This window comes from Typopeltis vanoorti, chromosome 8, assembly GCF_054136105.1.
Source record: "Typopeltis vanoorti isolate ZY-2024b chromosome 8, IOZ_Tvanoo_1.0, whole genome shotgun sequence".
In the NCBI taxonomy this organism is placed as follows: domain Eukaryota; kingdom Metazoa; phylum Arthropoda; class Arachnida; order Uropygi; family Thelyphonidae; genus Typopeltis; species Typopeltis vanoorti.
The window spans coordinates 17,390,938-17,411,998 of NC_143556.1; the positions used below are offsets into that span (position 1 = coordinate 17,390,938).

The 21,061-nt window shown below is 36.1% G+C and overlaps 1 protein-coding gene across 6 annotated transcripts in view; it reads left to right on the top strand.

Annotated features, from left to right (window-relative positions):
* The window catches only part of LOC150103765 (dynamin-like), a 519,391-nt gene that overhangs the window by 181,954 nt on the left and 316,376 nt on the right, over positions 1-21,061 (top strand). For all 6 annotated transcript variants that reach the window (XM_090397139.1, XM_090397140.1, XM_090397145.1 and 3 more), the window contains exon 8: positions 7,554-7,692. In XM_090397139.1, the coding sequence (XP_090253265.1) occupies positions 7,554-7,692 (139 nt within the window). The remainder of the gene's footprint in view (positions 1-7,553; positions 7,693-21,061) is intronic.

Below are 21,061 nucleotides of genomic sequence, written 5' to 3' on the forward strand. Positions count from 1 at the left end.
AAAGCAGGTAAACCAATCAACAAATAACTGGTTGAAATCACAGTGGCTTTTGGTTTGAAAGACAAGAGTTTGAATCCTGTCTTGGATGTAGAATGCCTTTTATAAAGGATTTTTCATCTGACACTGAGTTAACTAGTCTCATACAGAGATGGCAGAATATTTCCTCCCAGAAACTTGGGCAATTTTTACATGCAATGATGCAAACAGACAAGAAGGATGCACACAGTTAATACAGGTCTCATAGCCTTAGTTGCTTTCCATAATTCCACACAACAGCAACAACATCAGCTGAGTATTGTAGAATATAAAAGCATTGGCAGTATTTTACTTTTTGCTCCTTTCAGCTCTATCTCATTTGGTCTGTCAGTGCCAAAATTTTAAGCAAATAAGAAACAGCTGTATTCCTCATTTGGTTGAAAGTGATTGAATAATTAAACTTCTAGAGGTGGTGACAGGAGAGGGAGTTACCTTCCTTCTCTGCAGATGCCAGAATCAAATCTTTTTCAACCAGATAAGGAATAGTTTCTTAAAATCAACTGCACTCCTCGTAGAATTTTGGCACAATCAGAGTAAAATAACAGGAAGCTGAAAGGAATAGAAAGTAAAATGCTGTATGCACTTTAACATTCTTCAATGGTCAGCTAATGTTATTAGGAAGCCCAGTTGTGCTGAAATTCATAAGGGACCTAACATTAGAAACAACTATATTCCAGACTCGTTTGAGGTTGGCTGAATGTTTATCTATGGAGACATCTCTGGAGTAAACTAGTTTCACTCTTCATTTTAGTCTGATTAGACTGGATTTCACTAAAGACTATTGGTAGTGCAAGAAACAACCGTATTTGAGATCTCCAGTCATGATCAGAATTTTCTTCTTGAGCTGACTTAAGCATTTAGTCTTTCTCAAAGACTAAATTTTCTCTCTCTCTCTCACACACACACACACACACACACATCACATTGAATATCGAATATCACATTGTTATATATATCCTGCTATTTTTAATGGAAAGGAAATCGAACTTGCAGAGGAACTGGAAAAGTACCACATGGACATAATTGGCATTACTGAGACATAGGAGACAAAATCAGGTGAGATATTACTACATAATTAGTATAGGATGTTGTATTCGGACAATAATCAAAAGGGAAGTGAACAGTGAAACTTATATGTGTCTTTGGTCCCACAGAAGGTTCTCCTAAAAAAGAAGTGGAGGAATTGTTCAAGTCAGAAGAGCAGGCATCTGACATAAAGAAAATGGAAAACATGGTTCTTGTTGGAGATATGAGCAGCAGAGCAGGAAATGAATCCCACAAACCATATAGGAACATTTTGGGAAAATTTGGAGAGAGGAGCAAAACTAATAATAACAGTAGGTATCTAACACCATGTTCCAACATAAAGATGTACACAAGTTCATGTGGAGAGAAGATGCAAGAAATAAGAAAAGCCTCAATAACTCCTATTGTTGATAGTGATGGTTCAGGATACATGCTACTTCAAGATAAAGAGTGTCCAGAGGATTTGAAATTGGAAGAACCATTACCTAGAATAATCCTTTTCACAGTGAAAAGAACAACATGTAAGAACATTTTAAAAATAATTAAAGTTGAGCAGCTTTTACAGGCAAACTGTAGACTTGACTGTACAAATGTTATTGAAGAAAATTTGAAGCAGTTTGAAAACAAGAACCAAACCTTAGTTTCAGAGCAAACTCTGAGTAAGACATTAATTGATTCAGTTAGGGAGGTATTTGGCAAAGATGTCTACATGGATACAAAAATAAAAATGCCATGGTGGACACAAGAAGTTAAAGAAGCAGTCTTGGACAAGAAGAAAGCATCACAGAAGTTCCTAGCAAATAAGGTGGCAGATCTCCCAAAAGAATACAGCGAAAAATGTAACAGAGCTAAAGTATGTGTAACAGAAGCTAAACAAAAGTCATGGGATGACTTCAGCGAGAATATTATTATTATTACCCCAAGACCTAATGGAGTCAAAGACTCATCTGGGAGGCTTTTATCACACACACACAGCTCATCATACTGTGCCTTGAACACATTCAAACTTCTTGCAGACACCACACTCTCAGGCAAGGCATTCCAGTCATTTACAACTCTGCACGAAAAAAAACCTGCCTCTCACTCCTCTACTCACCCCCTCTTTATACAGTTTCCAGGAATGACCTCTGGTTCTCCCCCGATCTCTCACTATTTTCTGTAGAACTTCTCCAGCATTGATCCTATAACAACTCCTTACCAACTTGTAGGTCTCTATCATATCTCCCCTCGTCCTCCTGTCCACCAGACTCTGCAAATTACATCTTCTCAATCTTTCCTCATATTCGACATTCCAGAGGTCAGAAACTACCTTAGTCAATTGCCTTTGGACCCTTTCCAACATCTCTTCATCCTTCTGAAAACCAGGTGACCAAATCTGGGCACAATAGTCCATGTGTGGCCTAATCAAAGCCTTATACAATGGAACAAGAATCTCCCTACTTCTACATGTCAGTGTCCTCTGCTTCATTCCCAGAAGCGTTTGTGTTGTCTTCACAATTTTGGCTATGTGTCCTCTAAATATCAGATTCTTATCTACTATCACCCCCAGATCTCTTATTTCCTCCACCTCCAATAATACATCCTCTCCAAGCATAAATTCTGCATCCCATCTTTGTTTTCCAAATTTTAAAACCTTACATTTTGCAACATTGAACCCATTTCCATGCCTAATCACTCAATTTATTCAAGTCTTCTTGTAAGGCCACAACATCTTCACTACTCATCATGGTTCGTCCCAACTTTGCATCATCTGCAAACAACTGAATATCTCCATCCAAATCTTCACCTATATTGTTAATATACAAGTTAAACAGTAATGGCCCCCAAAACAAACCCCTGGGGCATTCCACTAGTGACTTTCCTTTTCCTGGATATCGCTCCCCCCATACACAACTTGTTGATACCTATCAGATAGCCAGTCTCCAATCCAATGCACTAATCTAATATCTGACCCCATCTGCTCTAGTTTGACTATCAATTTATCATGAGGTACTCTATATAGAAGATTAATATTGGGAAGGTGGGGAAAGTCCTCTAGAGGCTATTGAAAAAGTTTAGAAATGGAGGAAAGAGTGCTATAAAAGAAATTAGAGATGATATTGGTGACATGAAGTAGATGATATTCTACTAGAAATACTTAAATATGTAGACATAAAAGATTTTCAGTAGCTTCAACTCATAATTCAGAGGGCAGAAGATTGAATTCCAGATGATTTCGAGTAGAGCTCTCATAGTTCCTGTCTATCAAAAAAATAAAAGAGAGAGGAGAGCTGAATATGAGAATTACAGAGGAATTTTTCTACTAAGTGTTCAAGGTAAAATTTATGCAAACATTCTTGTAGAAATTGAGAAAAATTGTGGAAGGGAAACTTTGAGGACAAGCTGATTTCATCACAGATAGAGGTTGTCAAGATCACATTTTCACTTCATAACAAATAATTGAGAAATCATGTGACTGTGAAAAGGATTTATACTTAAGTTGTGTAGATCTGGAAAAGGCATACGACAAGGTGCCTGAAGAATCCACTACAGTTATATGGGGTGAATGAAACATTATACAGAACAATATATAGTCTATATTTAAGTTGCAAGTCAGCAGTTAGAATTGAAGGAAATACAGGAAGTTGGTTTGATGTAATATCAGGGATAAGACAAGGAAGCACATTATCCTCACTTATCATCTATGATGATAGAAAGTGGCATTAAACCAAAAAAAAAAAAAAATCAGAGATATCAAACTTAGCTCTTTGCTTTATGCAGTTGATGTTGTACTCCTAAACATATTCATTGCAAGTCTCTAGTGTTCTCTGACTAAATTGAATAACATTTGCAATAAATTTGGCATGAAAATCAGCAGTATATAAATCAAACTATGAAAATAGGCAGAAACATAAAAAATTTCAGTTGCATTCTCAATGGAGAACATATAGAACAGGTAAAATATTTCAGATATTTAGGCAGAGTTTTTAGCAAAGATGGCAAATTAAGTTTGGAAATAGACAACAGAATAAGCAAAACTGGTAAGTTGGGAAACCAGTTGAATAAATTTATATGAAATAAGAGAGAGAAATTAGCCAAAGCAATAAAGTAGCAGTATACATGATAGTGTTCAAATCAGTTTTAAGTTATGGATCTGAGAGTTGGGTTAGATGTGAATCTAGAGACCACAGATATGAGGGTTCTGAGAAAAATTAGGAGAGTGAACCAATGGCATCAATGCAGAATCATATTAAAAATGAAGATATTAGAAAGGAACTTGACATTGTTAGCTAATCTAAGGTGTTGTGACCACTTGAATAGAATGAGCGAGGAAAGGATAGCAAAGCATTTGTTTGATGTCAAGAGTGCAGGAAAGAAACTCAGAAGAAGACCAAGGTCTAGGTGGATTGATTCTATTTACAAGTCTTAGAAGCATGAAATATATTAGATACAACAATATTGGAGTGCTGGCAAATAATAGACTAATTTGGAGGAAAATTGTTGATAGGAGATTAATAATAATGTTAATCATGTAGTACTGTCATAATATGATGTTATATTCTGCTTGATATTGATGTTGCCATTTAGTTGGAAATACTTGGGTTCAAATCCTATCAAGGACATAAACTTTTGAAGTGCTTATTTACAACAGCAATTTCACCTGTACAACTAATATTGTATAAATCCAGAATTCACCAAACCCCCAGAATGCTCTTCTCACATTTGGTGTAGCATATAAAAAAACACTCCTAGCCTCTGTAATCTCATTCAGTATCGGTAATGCCTTTTGCTTGGAGAACCTTGGGATTGGAATTTTGTCTCCAGAATGCAAAAAACTTATATAAAGGCTTTTCAGCTGAAGTTGCATTCACTGGTTTCGTGCCGATGTGGCAAGTTTTCCAGTTTTCCGCTCCTGGAAACTCAGGTTTTTCATCACAAAACAATCTTTTCTTCTTCTTTCGCTATGCCTTATCCTGTGTTAGACGGGGTCAGTGTTCCCATCTTTAATCTTCTTCTTCCAGATTCTCCGGTCCAGGGCATCTTCCCGACTCCATCCTTTCTCCCTAAGATCCTCTGCCACCTTATCTCTCCATCTGAGTTTGGGCCTCCCTCTTTTCCTCCTTCCCTCCACTTCCATACGCTCCACTCGTTTACCAACATACTCCTCACTCCTTCTCTCTACATGACCGAACCACCTCAGCCTACTTTCTTGTACCTTCTTACCGATTGGTCCCACCTTGATCGTCCCTCTGATGTAGTCATTCCTTATCCTGTCCTTTGTCACACCACTCATCCATCTCAACATCCACATCTCCGCCACCTCCATCTTCCTCTCCTGTGCCTTTGTTATAGGCCACGTCTCCGCGCCATGGAGCATCGCCAGCCTCACCACCATCTTATACAGCTTTCCTTTCATCTTATAACTCACTCTCTTGTTGCACAGGATCCCGCTCATCTTCCTCTCAGTGCTGTATTTCCTCATCCAGGTCACCATTCCTCTCGACGATCGACTCAAGATACTTGAATTTCTTCCCTGAAGTTAACTTTTCACCCTGGAGTCATATGATCATATCCTCGTCACTCCCTGTTGACATATATTCAGTCTTTACCTGGTTAATTTTCATGCCTCTCTCCTCCAATACCTTTCTCCACTCTTCCAGGATCTTTTCAAGCTTCTCTCGGGATGATTCACAGAGAACAATATCATTGGCAAACATCATGCTCCCTGGCGCCTCCTTCTTGATGTCCTCCACTAGTACATCCATGACCAGATCAAAGAGGTAGGGGCTCAGAGTTGATCCCTGATGGAGCCCTACGACAATGGGGGAACCTCTCTGTCATGCCGACACTAGACCTGACCTGAGTTTTCACTCCCTCATACATCTCCATCACAAAACAATAATTGAAGAAAATAATTTACAGACGTACACTGGCCTCCTAGCTTTATTAGTTGATTTAGCCACAATCCAAAACAACAGTCATCGAAAACTCCTTAAAAATACTTTATGCAATGCAGTGCAAAAGAGGAGAGTCTACTAAATAAGTGACCTCTCTTTCTGCATCGTGTTTTTCCTGCAGATATTTTTATGAACATTGCTGCACTGAACTGGCCTCCCTCATTCTTCCACTTTAAGCTTGCAAAAAGGCAAGACACTTCTGGTATCAGTATCCATATATACAGTTCAGTTTTCTCATCCTTATCTTTCATTTCATCTGTTGCTCTTCTTTGGAAAACATCCTTTCTCACATCATTTTCCAATACTGTAATCTTCAGAGGTTCAAGAAATACATCAGTGATTTCTTTCTTTCTCCTTAACACCACTTACTCTGTTCGGGTTCATAGGATCATTTCAAAAGTCATGTACACAGTTCCCCTGTTATACCAAATATTTATTTTAAAAAAATACAAACCTTCAGTAAAATTTCATTCTTCTTTATCATTGCTTCCCAACAACTGAGGATGCATTGTATTCCTGTTAGCAAACTTTTTTTTTTGTTCATGTATCTGATGTCGCTCTGCAATAACCTTTCCAATGGTAGTGAATAATTTTTCACAGATATTCTTTCAGCTTAGGGAGCAGATCGAATCCTGATGGGTTCATGTCTGGATGGTATAGGAAGTGAGAAAGCACTTGCTATCCATACATTTCCATTAGATCAGATACTTAACAAGAAGCCACAAAAATGGTCATTGCATGATATCTGACCAGAGTCAGATATCATGCAATGACCATTTTTGTGGCTTCTGGTGTCTGCCTTGTATCTGACATGAAAGTGGAAACTAAGGCATCTCACTTGCCATGCATGCATGCCATATAGAACTTCTTAATGACCAATGTGTGTGTGTGTGTGTGTGTGTGTGTGTGTATACTAGGGGACCCCCCCCCCCCGAGTTCTGGATTGGTAGGCCGGTTCTCCTTGAATTCTGATGACTCGAATTTTGAAGACTCGACACTCAGGGTAGCCCCTGAATTTCAAAACATTTCAAATAACTTGACAAAAAATGACACAAAATGTTACAAAAAAAGGCTTATCATTTTATATTATAGAGTATATATATATATATAGGCATATAGTGATGAGACAGGTCATTGAAAAGGCCAGATGATGCTATGTATATTGTTTTATTCCACAGAAGAACAAGAAAATATTTTATTATATATATTTTACTTTTATACAATATTTTATTTATTTATTTTTTTTAATGTGAATTTTCTGAATGTAACTTATTGGTATTGTAGGAGGACTGAGTGTTATAGGATCTAAAAACATTATTATTGAGATAAAACATGGAATAATTTCAGTTTCATCAGGTGATGAAATTCATCTTACTACCTAAAAACATTCATAAATTTTGGGGGTTGAAGAGTGCAAGTGTTGTTTGTTTTGCTGGCCAAGCTAGAAAATCTGTTGTACTTCTACTTATTTCTGAAACGAAATTAAACATGTCATAAGTTTAATATTTTTGTATCATTGTTTTCTTTTTATTTTTTTTTTTTAAATTTCTTTAGAATGATACAACAACTCCAGACAGATTTTGAAAGAAACATAGAAGGATCTGGGTCAGCTTCCATTAATACAAGTGAATTATCTGGTGGTGCACGCATTAATAGAATCTTTCATGAAAGATTTCCTTTTGAAATTGTAAAGGTATGTTATTAGTGCTTTCAAAATGTGTGAAAATATATACAATTTGCAAAATGAGATGGTTGGCAATACTTCAGTGAACTGTAGATCAAAAAGTAGAATGAGAAAAATGTGTTAAATGCATGTTCCTATTAGAAGTGGAAAGGTAATGAGCTGAAAATAAATGATAATAGCCTGTATGGGTCTGGATAATAACATGTAAACAGAGCAAAAGAAGTGATAAAAAATGATCAAAAGAAAGAATTAACTGATTAATTAATTGGTTGTGGTACTAGAATACATGATTTGTAAGGTAGCAAAATGGACATGGAGAGGTATTTAATACAGTGACTACTGCTGGCCTAATGCATCAAATTGTTACTGTTACCAAAATGTTAGTATTTTCCTCTTCAAAAATATACAATTCCTATTACATTTTTCACTTTGCCACTGTAGTTACACTTTTTCTGATAAAGGAACCTGAATTGAATTATCTTGTAGTAGATTGGAAGTTTATTTTCCACTTCGTTAGACTATAATAAATTTAGTTTAATCCTTTATCCAAGTGAAAGCAAACAAAGTTTGCACCTGAAGTATCTTCAGGACTGAGGCAACTCGTAGTAAAGGTGGACCAAGATCTCATCACTCCTTGTCTCAGTATCTCCCATAATGCAAAGCACATCTCCTTGCAGACATGTATAATGCTATGCATTAAGGGAAGGGCCACTACCCAGACCAGTTTCGACCTTTATTGAGGTCTCATCAGTGGGAGCCAGACCCAGAAGTGGTGATTCTAAGGCAGAAGCAACGAAGAGGTCATATTTACTTATATGAGTTGCGAAAAGGTGTACCACCTTATTATTAAATTACTCTGGATTTGGAGAAAGATGTTGGAAGTTTATTTTCCACTTGGTTAGACTATAATAAATTTAGTTTAATCCTTTATCCAAGTGAAAGCAAACAAAGTTTGCTCATGAAGTATCTTCAGGACTGAGGCAACTCCTAGTAAAGGTGGACCAAGCTCTCATCACTCCTTGTCTCAGTATCTCCCATAATGCAAAGCACATCTCCTTGCGGACATGTATAATGCTATGCATTAAGGGAAGGGCCACTACCCAGACCATGAGAGCTTGGTCCACCTTTACTACGAGTTGCCTCAGTCCTGAAGATACTTCAGGTGCAAACTTTGTTTGCTTTCACTTGGAAAAAGGATTAAACTAAATTTATTATACTTGTAGTAGGTGTATGGATAAATAATTCTTTTATATATGCCATCTATGAGATATCTTTTCATGAGTTGTCTCATATGAGGACTCCCTCAAGAAAAATTAGTTTACACATAAAATGGTAAGTGACTCATGGTGACTTCATGCTGATGTTAGTGCGACCTTGGTGAATCTTGCTTCTAATGAACTTGACCTCTCTCTTCCTGCATGTGTCTAGAAACTTTGAGCCAGTAATAGAAATATGTGAGCTCTGAAAACATATTAGTACAGGTCTGATGTTGCAATTTCTTTATAGGGTCTGTTATGTTATTTCTCTCATTTTTTTCACTTATAAAATGTAAATTATATAGCATATAAGGTGTATGTAACGTATAACAGGAGGAAATATTGGAAATCACAATTGCAGGATTTACTTATAGATTTATTGTAAAAAATAATAAATTTAGCTTCTATATGTTTTGCTGTTACTGTTAATCAGTAAACAGCAAAATAAAGGTACTAGAGGATATACACTTAATTATCATCAATTTCCTGATATATATATATATATATATAACCCCAAGGAGTGTTCAGATTACTGTGACAGCACTACATGATTAGCTTTACATTATTATTAATCTCCTATCCAAAAATTTCCTCCAAATTAGTCTATTACTTGTAAATACTCCTATATTGTCATACCTAACATTTCGTTCTTCTAAGGCAGTTCTAACTGAATCAATGCACCTAGACCTTTGTCTTCCTCTGGGTGTCTTTCCTGCCATCTTGGCAACAAACAACTGTTTATCTAACCTTTCCTCACCCATTCTATTTAAGTGGCCATTCCACTTTAGATTAGCTTTGCTGATCTAAGGTGGAATCCACATTCTTGAATGCTTATAATATCAAGTTCCTTTCTCATATCTTCATTTTTAATATGATTCTGCCACTGATGCCATCAGTTCACTCTCCTAATTTTTCTCAGAACCCGCATATCTCTGGTCTCTAGACTTTGATAAAGTGCTTTATTTCTAATCCAAATCTCAGATCCATAAAAAGCTGGTTTGAACATGGTCTTATATACTGCTCATATGGTGTTTTGGCCAATTTCTCTCTTATTCCATATAAATTTATGCAGCTGGCTACCCAGCTTTGTACTGTTTATTTCCAGATTTAACCATCCATCTTCACTAAAAACTGTCTCTAAATAGTTGAAATATTTTACTTCTATTGGATGACCATTCAGAATGCAGCTGAAATTTTCTATGCTCCTGCCTATTTTTATAGTTTTGGTCTTTTTATTGTTGAAAGTTTTCCACTTTGTTATACTATAAATTATAGATGCCAAGAAGTTATATTTTTGGTTTAATCTTTTATCCAAGTGTAAGCAAAGTTTGTACCTGAACTATTTTCAGGACTGACAACTCGTATATAGAGACTAATGACTTCACATCAGTTGCCTTAGTATCCCATAATGCAAAGCACATATCCTTATGGACATGTGCTTTGCATTATGGGATACCTAGACTGGTTTCAACCTGTATTGAGGTTTCATCAGTGGGAGCCAGACTCAGAGGTGATGCCAAGGTTGCCCAGTCTTGAAAATAGTCGAAAGTTGAAAAGGCCGAAACCAGTCTGGGTATTTATATGCATAGGATTATACATGTCCATAAGGATATGTGCTTTGCATTATGGGATACTAAGGCAAGTGATATGAAATCAGTAGCCTCTATATATGAGTTGCCCAGTCCTGAAAATAGTTTAGGTGCAAACTTTATTTGCTTGCGCTTGGATAAAGGATTAAAGATGCCAAGAATATAATTTCTTGGCATCTTTAATTTATGGTCTTTTTATTGTTGATTTTTAAGCCATATTTGTTACAGCTGTTATTCAATTTAGTTAGAGTATTCTGGAGACTTGCCCTTGATGTGTTTAGGTGTACACCATCATCTGCTTAAAGCAAAAACCCAAGTTTGACATCTCGATTTCTAATATCTGACCTAATGCCACTTTCTTTCATGATGTGATTCATATAGATGATGCATAAGAGTGGAGATAATGTGCATCCTTGTCTTACCCATGATTTTACATCAAACAATCTTCCTGTATTTGCTTAAATTCTGCTGACTGACAACTTAAATATAGACTATGGATTGCTCTGTATAATGTTCCATTGATCCCATATAATTGTAGTGTTTTGAAAAGCTTTTCTCTGGGCACATTGTCATATGCCTTTTCCAGATTTACAAAACTTAAGTACAGATCTTTGTCATATTCCCATTTCTCAACTATTTGTCTTAAAGTGAAAATCTGATTTTGACAACCTCTATTTATCCTGAATCCTGCTTGTTCTTCTCCAAGTTTCTCTTCCACAATCTTTTTAAACCTCTTCAAGTATGCTTGCATAAATCTTGCCTGGAACATTCAGTAGAGAAATTCCTCAGTAATTCTCTGTAATGTCATTCAGCTTTATTCCCTTTTTTATAGATGGGTACTATGAGAGCTACTCTAATCATTGGGAATTCGACCTTCTGTCCAGGCCCTTTGAATTATGCAGTGTAGCCTTTCCACATTTCAAGTTTTTGATGGCTTTTTTACCTCTAGTATTGATATGTACTCCTCTTTGCATTCTATTGAAAATTTTCTAGTATGGTTCTATCACTGCTTGGTTCATTTAACAGTCCTTCAAAGTATCATAGCCACCCCCCCTATCTGCGGTGAACCATCATCATCATCAAATTCCTTCCATGTACCCTCAAGGGGTGTACAGGATATGACAGTACTACATGAAAAAATTACATCATTACTAACTTCCTATCTACAATTTTCCTCCAAATCAGTCTGTTACTTGTCAAGACTCCAACATTATCAGATCTCATATTTCTATCGTCTAAGGCACTTTGTACCGTATCAATCCACCTATATCTTGGTCTTCCTCTGGGTCGTTTTCCTGCCAACCTGGAAGAGAACACTTGTTTTGCTAATCTTTCCTCTCCCATTCTATTTAAGTGACCATACCATCTGAGATTAGCTCTGCTAACACATTCCTGGATGCTGACAATGTCAAGTTCTTTCCTAATATCCTCATTTTTAATATGATATTGCCATTGATGCCATCTGTTCACGCCTCTAATCTTTCTCAGGACTCTCATATCTGCGGTCTCTAGTCTTTGGTCAAGTGTTTTACTTCTGACCCAGCTCTCAGATCCATAAGTTAAAATTAGTTTGAACACAGTCTTGTATACAGCTAATTTAGTGTTCCGACTAATTTCTTTCTTATTCCATATGAATTTATTCAATTGACTTCCCACGATACCAGCTTTGCTGATTCTGTTGTCTATTTCTATATTTAGTTTACCATCTTCAGTAAAAATTGTGCCTAAATAGCTGAAATGTTTTACTTGTTCCACAGGTTCTCCATTCACAACACAGTTGACATTTTCAGTGATTCTGCCTATTTTCATTGTCTTCGTCTTTTTATTGCTGACCTTCATACCATATCTATTACAACAGCTATTCAATTTAGTCAGAGAATCTTGCAGACTTGTAGCGGATTTATTTAGAAGTATAACATCATCCGCATAAAGCAAAGAGCTGACATTAACATCTCCAATTTTGATATCAGGTTTAATACCACATTCCTTCATAATGTGATCCATATAGATAATGAATAACAGAGGGGATAATCTTCCTGTACTTCCTTCAATTCTAACTGCTGACTCACAACTCAAATAAAGACTAAGTATTGCTTGATATAATGCCCCATTGACACCATATAACTGCAGCGTATTGAATAGCTTCTCTCTTGGCACCTTGTCATATGCCTTTTCCAAATCGACAAAACTTAAATACAGATCTTTGTTATATTCCCATGCTTTCTCGACTATTTGTCGTAAAGTGAAGATCTGATCCTGACAGCCTCTATTTGGCCTGAATCCAGCTTGTTCTTCACCAAGCTTTTCTTCCACAATTCTTCTCAACCGTTTCTCAAGTATACTTGCATAGATCTTGCCAGGAACACTCAGTAGGGAAATACCTCTGTAATTCTCACATTCAGTTTTATTTCCCTTTTTATATATGGGTACTATGAGAGCTCTACTCCAATCATCGGGAATTCGTCCCTCTGTCCAGGCTTTCTGAACTATGAACTAGCCACTGTAAGACTCTTATACCACCATACTTCAGCATTTCTGGTCGAATATCATCTACTCCTGCTGCCTTTCCACATTTCAAGCCTTTGATGGCTTTTTCTACTTCAAGTATGGATATGTATTCCTGACTGCATGCCTGGTCAGTGTTTTTTATCACTGTGCTTTCATCACTGTTTGTTTCATTTAGCAGTTTGTCAAAGTAATTACTCCATACTTCAAGGATATCTTTTTCTCCTGTTTTCATTTCACCTTTATCATCTCTAATTCCTTTTACAGCACTCTTTCCTCCATTCCTAAGCTTCTTCAACAACCTCCAGAATATTTTGCCACCTTCTTGATATTTATTTTCTATATTCTTGCCAAAGTCCTCCCATGACTTTTGTTTAGCTAGTTTTACACACTGTTTAGCTTTCTTATATTTGTCTCTGTATTCTGTAAGAGTAAAAGCTGACTTATTTGCCAGGAACTTTTGATATGCTTTCTTCTTTTCCTTCACTGCCTCTTTAACTTCCTGGGGGTCCACCAGGGAGTTCTGATTTTTTTTATCCTTGCACACAACCTCACCACATGCCTCTCTGGCAGAATCAATCAATGTTTCCTTCAGAGTTTGCCACTGAATCTCCAAGGTTTGATTCCTGTTCTCAAACTCTTTCATTTTCTTTTCAATAATATTTCTGTATTTTAGTCTACAGTTCACATCTGAGAGCTGGGTGAACCCCAGTCCCTAAATATTAAATGGAAAATTCCAAAAATAAACAATTTATAATTACATTGCCAAAGTGGATATATTAGATGCAAATATTATTTCAAAGCTGAATGTTTGTAGAAACTATGAAAGTTTCGTAAGTTGACGTGAGAGCTTACGAGAATACACTCCTCAGCATCCCCGAGTTGAATTGCAGAGCGAATTGCAAAGAGGCCTCTGAACTAACTTAATTAGTTGAAAGTTTATATTCAGTCCTGAAGATATTTTCAGGCGCAAACTTTGTTTGCTCTCACTGGGATAAAGGATTAAACTAAACTTAACTTAATTAGTGCAAGCTAAGGCAACTTGGGGATGCCGAGGATTGTATTCTCATAAGCTCTCAGGTCAACTTACAGAGGAATTTCTCTACTGAATGTTCCATGTAAGATTTATGCAAGCATACTTTCATAGTTTCTACAGTCATTCGGCTCTGAAATAATGTTGGATCTAATATCCACTTTGCCTATGTAATTTTACATTGCCAAAATGAAGCCTTATGGCTCTTTCTTTTAGTAATAAGCAATTTATAAGTTTTGAATTGTTTGTTGTTCTGAGTAATGTGATGAAATCTCGCATCATTCTGCCTGGGATGTGAATTGCCCCTTTGTCCAGCATATCCACACTGTACCGTATATTCTACCCACTTGTTAGTTACTTAGTTGCTATCCAAAAATATTAAATGGGAAATTCCAGAAAAACAATTCCCAAGTTTTAAATTGCATGCCGTTCTGAGTAGTTCTTGGTTATCAGATTGACTGGCGTGGTTTTGCAGTGCTTGTGTTCAAGTAACCCTTATTTTGCTTAATGGCCCCAAAGCACAAGAGTAGTGATGCTCGCATTTCAGATATGCCAAAGAGAAGCCATAAACTGCTTCCTTTTAAGTAAAAAGGTGAAAGTTCTCAACTTCATAAAATAATAATGAAACGTATGCCGAGGCTGCTAAGATTCCATTCACATTCAGATAACTTTTATTACAGTATGTTGTTATAATTATTCTATTTTATTGTTAGTTTTTAATATCTTACTGAGCCTGATTTATAAATTTAACTTTATCACATGTACTTATGTATAGAAGAAACATAGTATATATAATGTACGGTACTATCTGTAGTTTCAGGTATCTGTATGTGGGGGGGTGGCTTTGGATGTATCCCCTGCGGATAGGGGGGGATACTGTAATTACTCCAGACATCTAGGATATCATTATCTTCAGTTTTCATATCATCTTTGATTCCTTTTACAGCATTCTTTTCTTCTTCTTCCTCCAGAACATTTTGTCCCCTTCTTGATATTTATTTTCATACTGTTACCAAAGTCTTCCCATGAATTTTGTTTAGCTACTTTTACACATTGCTTAGCTTACTTATATTTTTTTCTGTATTTTTGTAGGGCATCTGCTGACTTATTTGTTGGAAACTTTTGGTATGCTTTCTTCTTCTTTTTCTTCTTCTTCTGCTTTAACTTCTTGTGTCCACCATGGAGTTTTTAATTTTCTATCTTTGCATACAACTTCACCACATAATGCCCTAGTTGAATCAATCAGTGTCTTCTTCAGAGTTTGCCACTGAGACTACAAGGTTTGGTTCTTGTTTTCAAACTGCTGCAGATTTTCTTCAGTAATATTTGCATAGTTGAGTCTATAATTTACCTGTAAAAGCTGCTCAACTTAAATTTTTTAAAAACTTTTTTACATACTGTTCTTTTCAATGTAATATCCATTTTTATCCTCCTTAGTACTAAGTAATGGTCACTTCCATCAAATCCACTGTGCACTTTTGCACACTGTGTTGCCAAAAGTGTTCAGACATCTAATATTTCACATCTAAAATTCCTGATGCCCTCATTGCTGTCAGTAATGAGGTTGAGCCTCCTTTCACTGCTATTGCAGCCAATACCCTTCAGGGTAGACTCTCCATTATGTTCTGGTAAACTGCTGCTGTAATGCAAATGATGTTATACTTCTAAATAAATCCAGTACAAGTCTGCAAGATTTCCTGACTAAATTGAATAACTGTTGTAATATGTTAAACAGATAGCATGAAAATCAGCAACAAAAAAACAAAGACAGTGAAAATAGGCAGAAACATGGAAAGCATGAACTGTATCCTGAATGGTGAACCTATAGAACAAGTAAAACATTTCAGCTATTAAGCACAATATTTAGTGATGATGGTAAATAAATACAGTAAACCCTCGATTTAACGGACAAAATTTCCGGTCTGTATGTCACCTGAAAATTAACACCCTGTTAATTTTAAAATGCTTTTAACCAAGATTTGCTTATAATTAAATTAACAGGTTATTTTTTGTTATTAATTTCTTGCTATTTTTAACAAATTTTGGTGAATAGACCATCATATGTTGGAAAAACACTGTAGTAATTTAGCCGACATAAATGAGTCACTGCTCATAAAACATGTTCGGCAAATGATTAGGACGTGATCACACCAATTGCACTATAATTGCTTTTTTTGTTGCGTGCTGCGACTTTCTATGGCAGTTTTATTACACACATGTCTGTAATTTTAGGGAGTTAATTATAAAAAACAGCAGAATTCAAAAGTTCAAAAAAACCAAAGTTTTTTCAAAGCAGATTACCTAAACCAAGCGCCTCAACATTAATGTGAATATTTCACATCTAAAAGTGTGAAAATTGTTAAAAATTATGAGTAAAACAATTTTTTGTTATTACAATGCTGATATTGATAAAATTGCAGTATAGCATTACAGATATTTTTATTTTAAAAAATTCACGATTTAACGGTATGGAAATTTACTGTATGGAAATAGACAACATAATTGGTAAATATGGTATGGTAGAAAGTCAGCTGAATAAATTTATATGGAATAAGAAAGAAATTAGTCAAAACATTAAATTAGCTATATACATGACAGTGTTCCAACCAATTATAACTTATGGATCTGAGACCTGGATTAGAAATAAAACACTTCATCAAAGACTAATGAGAGTTCTGAGTAAGATTAGAGTGAACAGATAGCATCAATAGCAGTATCACATCCGAAAAGGATATTAGGAAAGAACTTACCATTGTTAACATTCAGGAATGGAACATGTTAGTAGAGCGAAACTCGTGCTCGGTTTGGTTAAACAGAATTGGAGAGGAAAGGTTAGCAAAACAAGTGTTCTTTGCCAGATTGAGAGGAAGACCAAGATATAGATGGATTGATACAGTAAAGAGACAAATATAAGTTATGATAAAATTGGAGTCTTGACAGTTAACAGATTAATTCGGATGAAAATTATTGATCGGAAGTTAGTAATGGCGTAACTTTTTCATGTAGTACTATCATAATTATCCCATACCTGATACATCATTCCTGATACGCATCAGGAATGATGACAAATTAAATGTGAAAATATATTGACAACAAAAAAAAGCATAGCTGGTATGTCTGAAAGTCACCTGAATATATCATCATCATCAAATTCCTTATATATACCCTCGAGGGGTGTAAAGGATATGATAGTACTACATGAGCAATTACATCATTACTAACTTCTTATCTACAATTTTCCTCCAAATCAGTCTGTTACCTGTCAAAACTCCAACATTATCAGATCTTATATTTGTTCAAATTAAACATATTTGGTCATTTGAAAGTTAAGCATAAAATAGTTATTGTTTAATACTGACCATATACAAATATTTTAACATTCTTTGCCTACCAGTTTCGCTAGCAAACTGTCTAGCTTTTTCAAGGCGTTTACAGAAAAGCATAAAAAATACTAGTAAATGAAAATTGAAAGGAACATAAAAACGTTGTAAACACTCTAGCACGTTCGCGTGACAGAGACTGAGTGGACTTATTGTTCTTAATCATTATCACGCACGCGTGTTTGTTGTATACGCATAATGTGATTACTAGCTAGCTGTAGTTCAGATGGATATAGAGAGAGGATGAGGTTTTTCCATGAACTGTTAAGAATAGTACCCTGGTTTCTGTTGAGGTTTCTGCCAGTTTTTAACACTACTGCAGCTTCCTTGAATAAACGATGACAGACACTGGAAGATACCTTCATTATACTAACCATCACAAGACACAAACTAAGCATTATCAATATGTTGAAAAATAAAGTACGTAAGTTTATATCAGAAGAGGAGGATACACAGACTGAAATCTCACTAATAGCTAAAACATTATCACAAAATGGATACCCTCCAAACATCATCAAAAAATATCTATGTAGTGCACATTTCTACTGTAGTGATTCCCTTCATCAAGTCAATTTCTTATCAAATAGCCAGAATACTAAAAGCCCACAACATCAGAGTGATCTTCAAACCAACCACCAGCATCAAACATTTTTTAGGATCACCAAAAGACAAGGTGCCGTTCTACAATATCCAGGAGTATATTACATTCTTTGCTCTTGTGGTCTCGCCTACATCAGACAAACTTCATGGAGTTTGGAGATCAGACAGAGAGAGCATGTTGGTGATGTAAACCACAACAGAAGTATTTCTTCTGGCTTAGCACATCATTTCTGTACGTCTAACTACATGATACAGTGGCAAAATAGCTCCATGCCATATTTAGACGACGATTATAGACATCTTTTATTCAAGGAAGCCACAGTAGTGTTAAAAACTGGCGGAAACCTCAACAGAAACCAGGGTACTATTCTTAACAGTTAATGGAAAAACCTCATCCTCTCTCTAAATACATCTGAACTACAGCTAGCTAGTAATCACATTATGCGTTTACAACAAACACGCATGCGTGTTTGTTGTAAAAAAAACACGCATGCGTAATAATGATTAAGAACAATAAGTCCACTCAGTCTCTGTCATGCGAACGTGCAACCTTAGCTACTAGAGTGTTTACAACGTTTTTATGTTCCTTTCAATTTGCATTTACTAATATTTTTTATACTTTTCTGTCAACGTTTGAAAAAGCTAGACAGTTTGCTAGCGAAACTGGTAGGCAAAGAATGTTAAAATATTTGTATATGGTCAGTATTAAACAATAAGTTTTTTATCCTTAGATCTTATATTTCTATCTTTTAAAGCACTTTTTTCTGTATCAATCAACCTATATCTTGGTCTTCTTCTGGGTCTTTTTACTGAAAATCCGGCAGAGAACACTTGTTTTACTAATCTTTCCTCTCCCATTCTGTTTAAGTGACTATACCACCTGACATTAGCTCTGCTGATGCATTCCTGGATGCTGACAATGTCAAGTTCTTTCCCTAATATCCTTGTTTTTAATATGATATTGCTATTGATGGCATCTGTTTATGCTCCTAGTCTTGTTCAGGACTCTCATATTTGAGGTCTCTAGTCTTTGTCAAGTGATTTACTTCTTACCCAGCTCTCAGATCCATAAGTGAGTACTGTCTTGTATTCACTTATGTATACAGCTAATTTAGTGTTTTGGCTAATTTCTCTCTTATTCCATATACATTTATTCGTTTGACTTACTACCATACCAACTCTGTTGATTCTGTTGTCTATTTCCATATTTAATTTACCATCTTCAGTAAAACTCGTGCCTAAGTAGCTAAAATGTTTTACTTGTTCTATAGGTTTTCCATTCATAATACAGTTGATATTTTCAGTGTTTCTGCCTGTTTTCATTGTCTTTGTCTTTTTAATGCTGACCTTCATACCGTATCTATTGCAACAGCTATTCGCTTTAGTTTATTCACTTACAACTCAAATAAAGACTAAGTATTGCTTGATATAATGCCCCCCTGACACCATACAACTGTAGCATTTTGAATAGCTTCTCTCTTGGCACCTTGTCATATACCTTTTCCAGATGTGCAAAACTTAAATACAGATCTATATTATATTCGCATGATTTCTCAACTATCTGTCGTAAAGTAAAAATCTAATCCTGATAGCCTCTATTTGGCCTGAATCCAGCTTGTTCTTCACCAAGCTTCTCTTCCACAATCCTTCTCAACCATTTCTCAAGTATACTTGCATATATCTTACCAGGAACACTTAGTAGAGAGAGAGAGATACCTCTGTAATTCTCACTTTCAGTTTTATTTCCCTTTTTTATATATGGGTACTATGAGAGCTCTACACCAATCATCTGGAATTTGTCCCTCTGTCCAGGCCTTCTGAACTATGCAGTGCAGCCACTGTAAGACTTTTATACCTCCATATTTCAGTATTTCTGGTCGAATATCATCTACCCCTGCTGCCTTTCCACTTTTCAGGCTTTTGATGGCTTTTTCTACTTCAAGTATGGATATGTATTCCTGACTGCATGCCTGGCAAGTATTTTTTATCACTTTGCTGTTATCACTGCTTGTTTCATTTAGCAATTTTTTGAAGTAATTACTCCATACTTCAAGGATATCTTTTTCTCCTGTTTTCATTTCACCTTTATCATCTCTAATTCCTTTTATTTCCTCCATTTGTGAGTTTCTTCAACAACCTCCAGAATATCTTGCAACCTTCTTGATATTTATGTACTGCTGTAAACCACTTCTGTTTAATTTGTTCATTAACGATATAGGGAAGGATCTAAGAGGAACAGTTCATTTGTTCGCTGGTGATGCAAAGTTGGGTAGGGCAATAGTGAATGCAAAAGATGTCAAAATCTTGCAGGATAATTTGGATAGATTGGAGTTCTGGGCTAAGGAGAATGGATGTCAATTTAATGTGACAGAATGTAAGGTTATGCATTTTGGGGTAAAAATATTAGCAGCAGTATATCACATTGATGGAACTGTACTCCAGGAGATTGATGAGGCCAGGGACTTGGGAGTGTTGGTGGATAGGGAGATGAAGTTTAGGGGGCACATTGCAAAAGTGGCTAAATCAGCTCATCAACTCAATTGGTTGTTGAAAAATACTTTGATGAGCAGAAACAAGCAAGTTATTGTTCCTCTGTACTGAGCCTTGATAAGACCTCATCTCGACTACTGTGCCCAGATTTGTCACCTAGGTTTCTTGATGGGGAGGAGGTGGAGAGAATCCGGAGGCGAGTGACCAAGATGATAGCAGTTCTATGGAATGAACCATATGAGAACGTTTTGAAGATTTGTGGGTTGCAGAAATTGGTTGATAGGCGGAAAAGGGAAGATGTGATTGAGATATTCAAATTGCTCAACGGTTTCTATAGGATTAATTCAGCGGATATTTTTGAGATCAGGACTGGTGGTGGTGGGAGAACTAGGGGACATCTATGGAAGCTGGGCAAGAATGTGGTTAGTTCAGTTAGAGCTGGGTTCTTTACTTTTAGAGTGGTAAATGAGTGGAATAAGCTATCAGAGTCTGTTGTGGGTGCTATGACAGTGAGTGGGTTCAAGG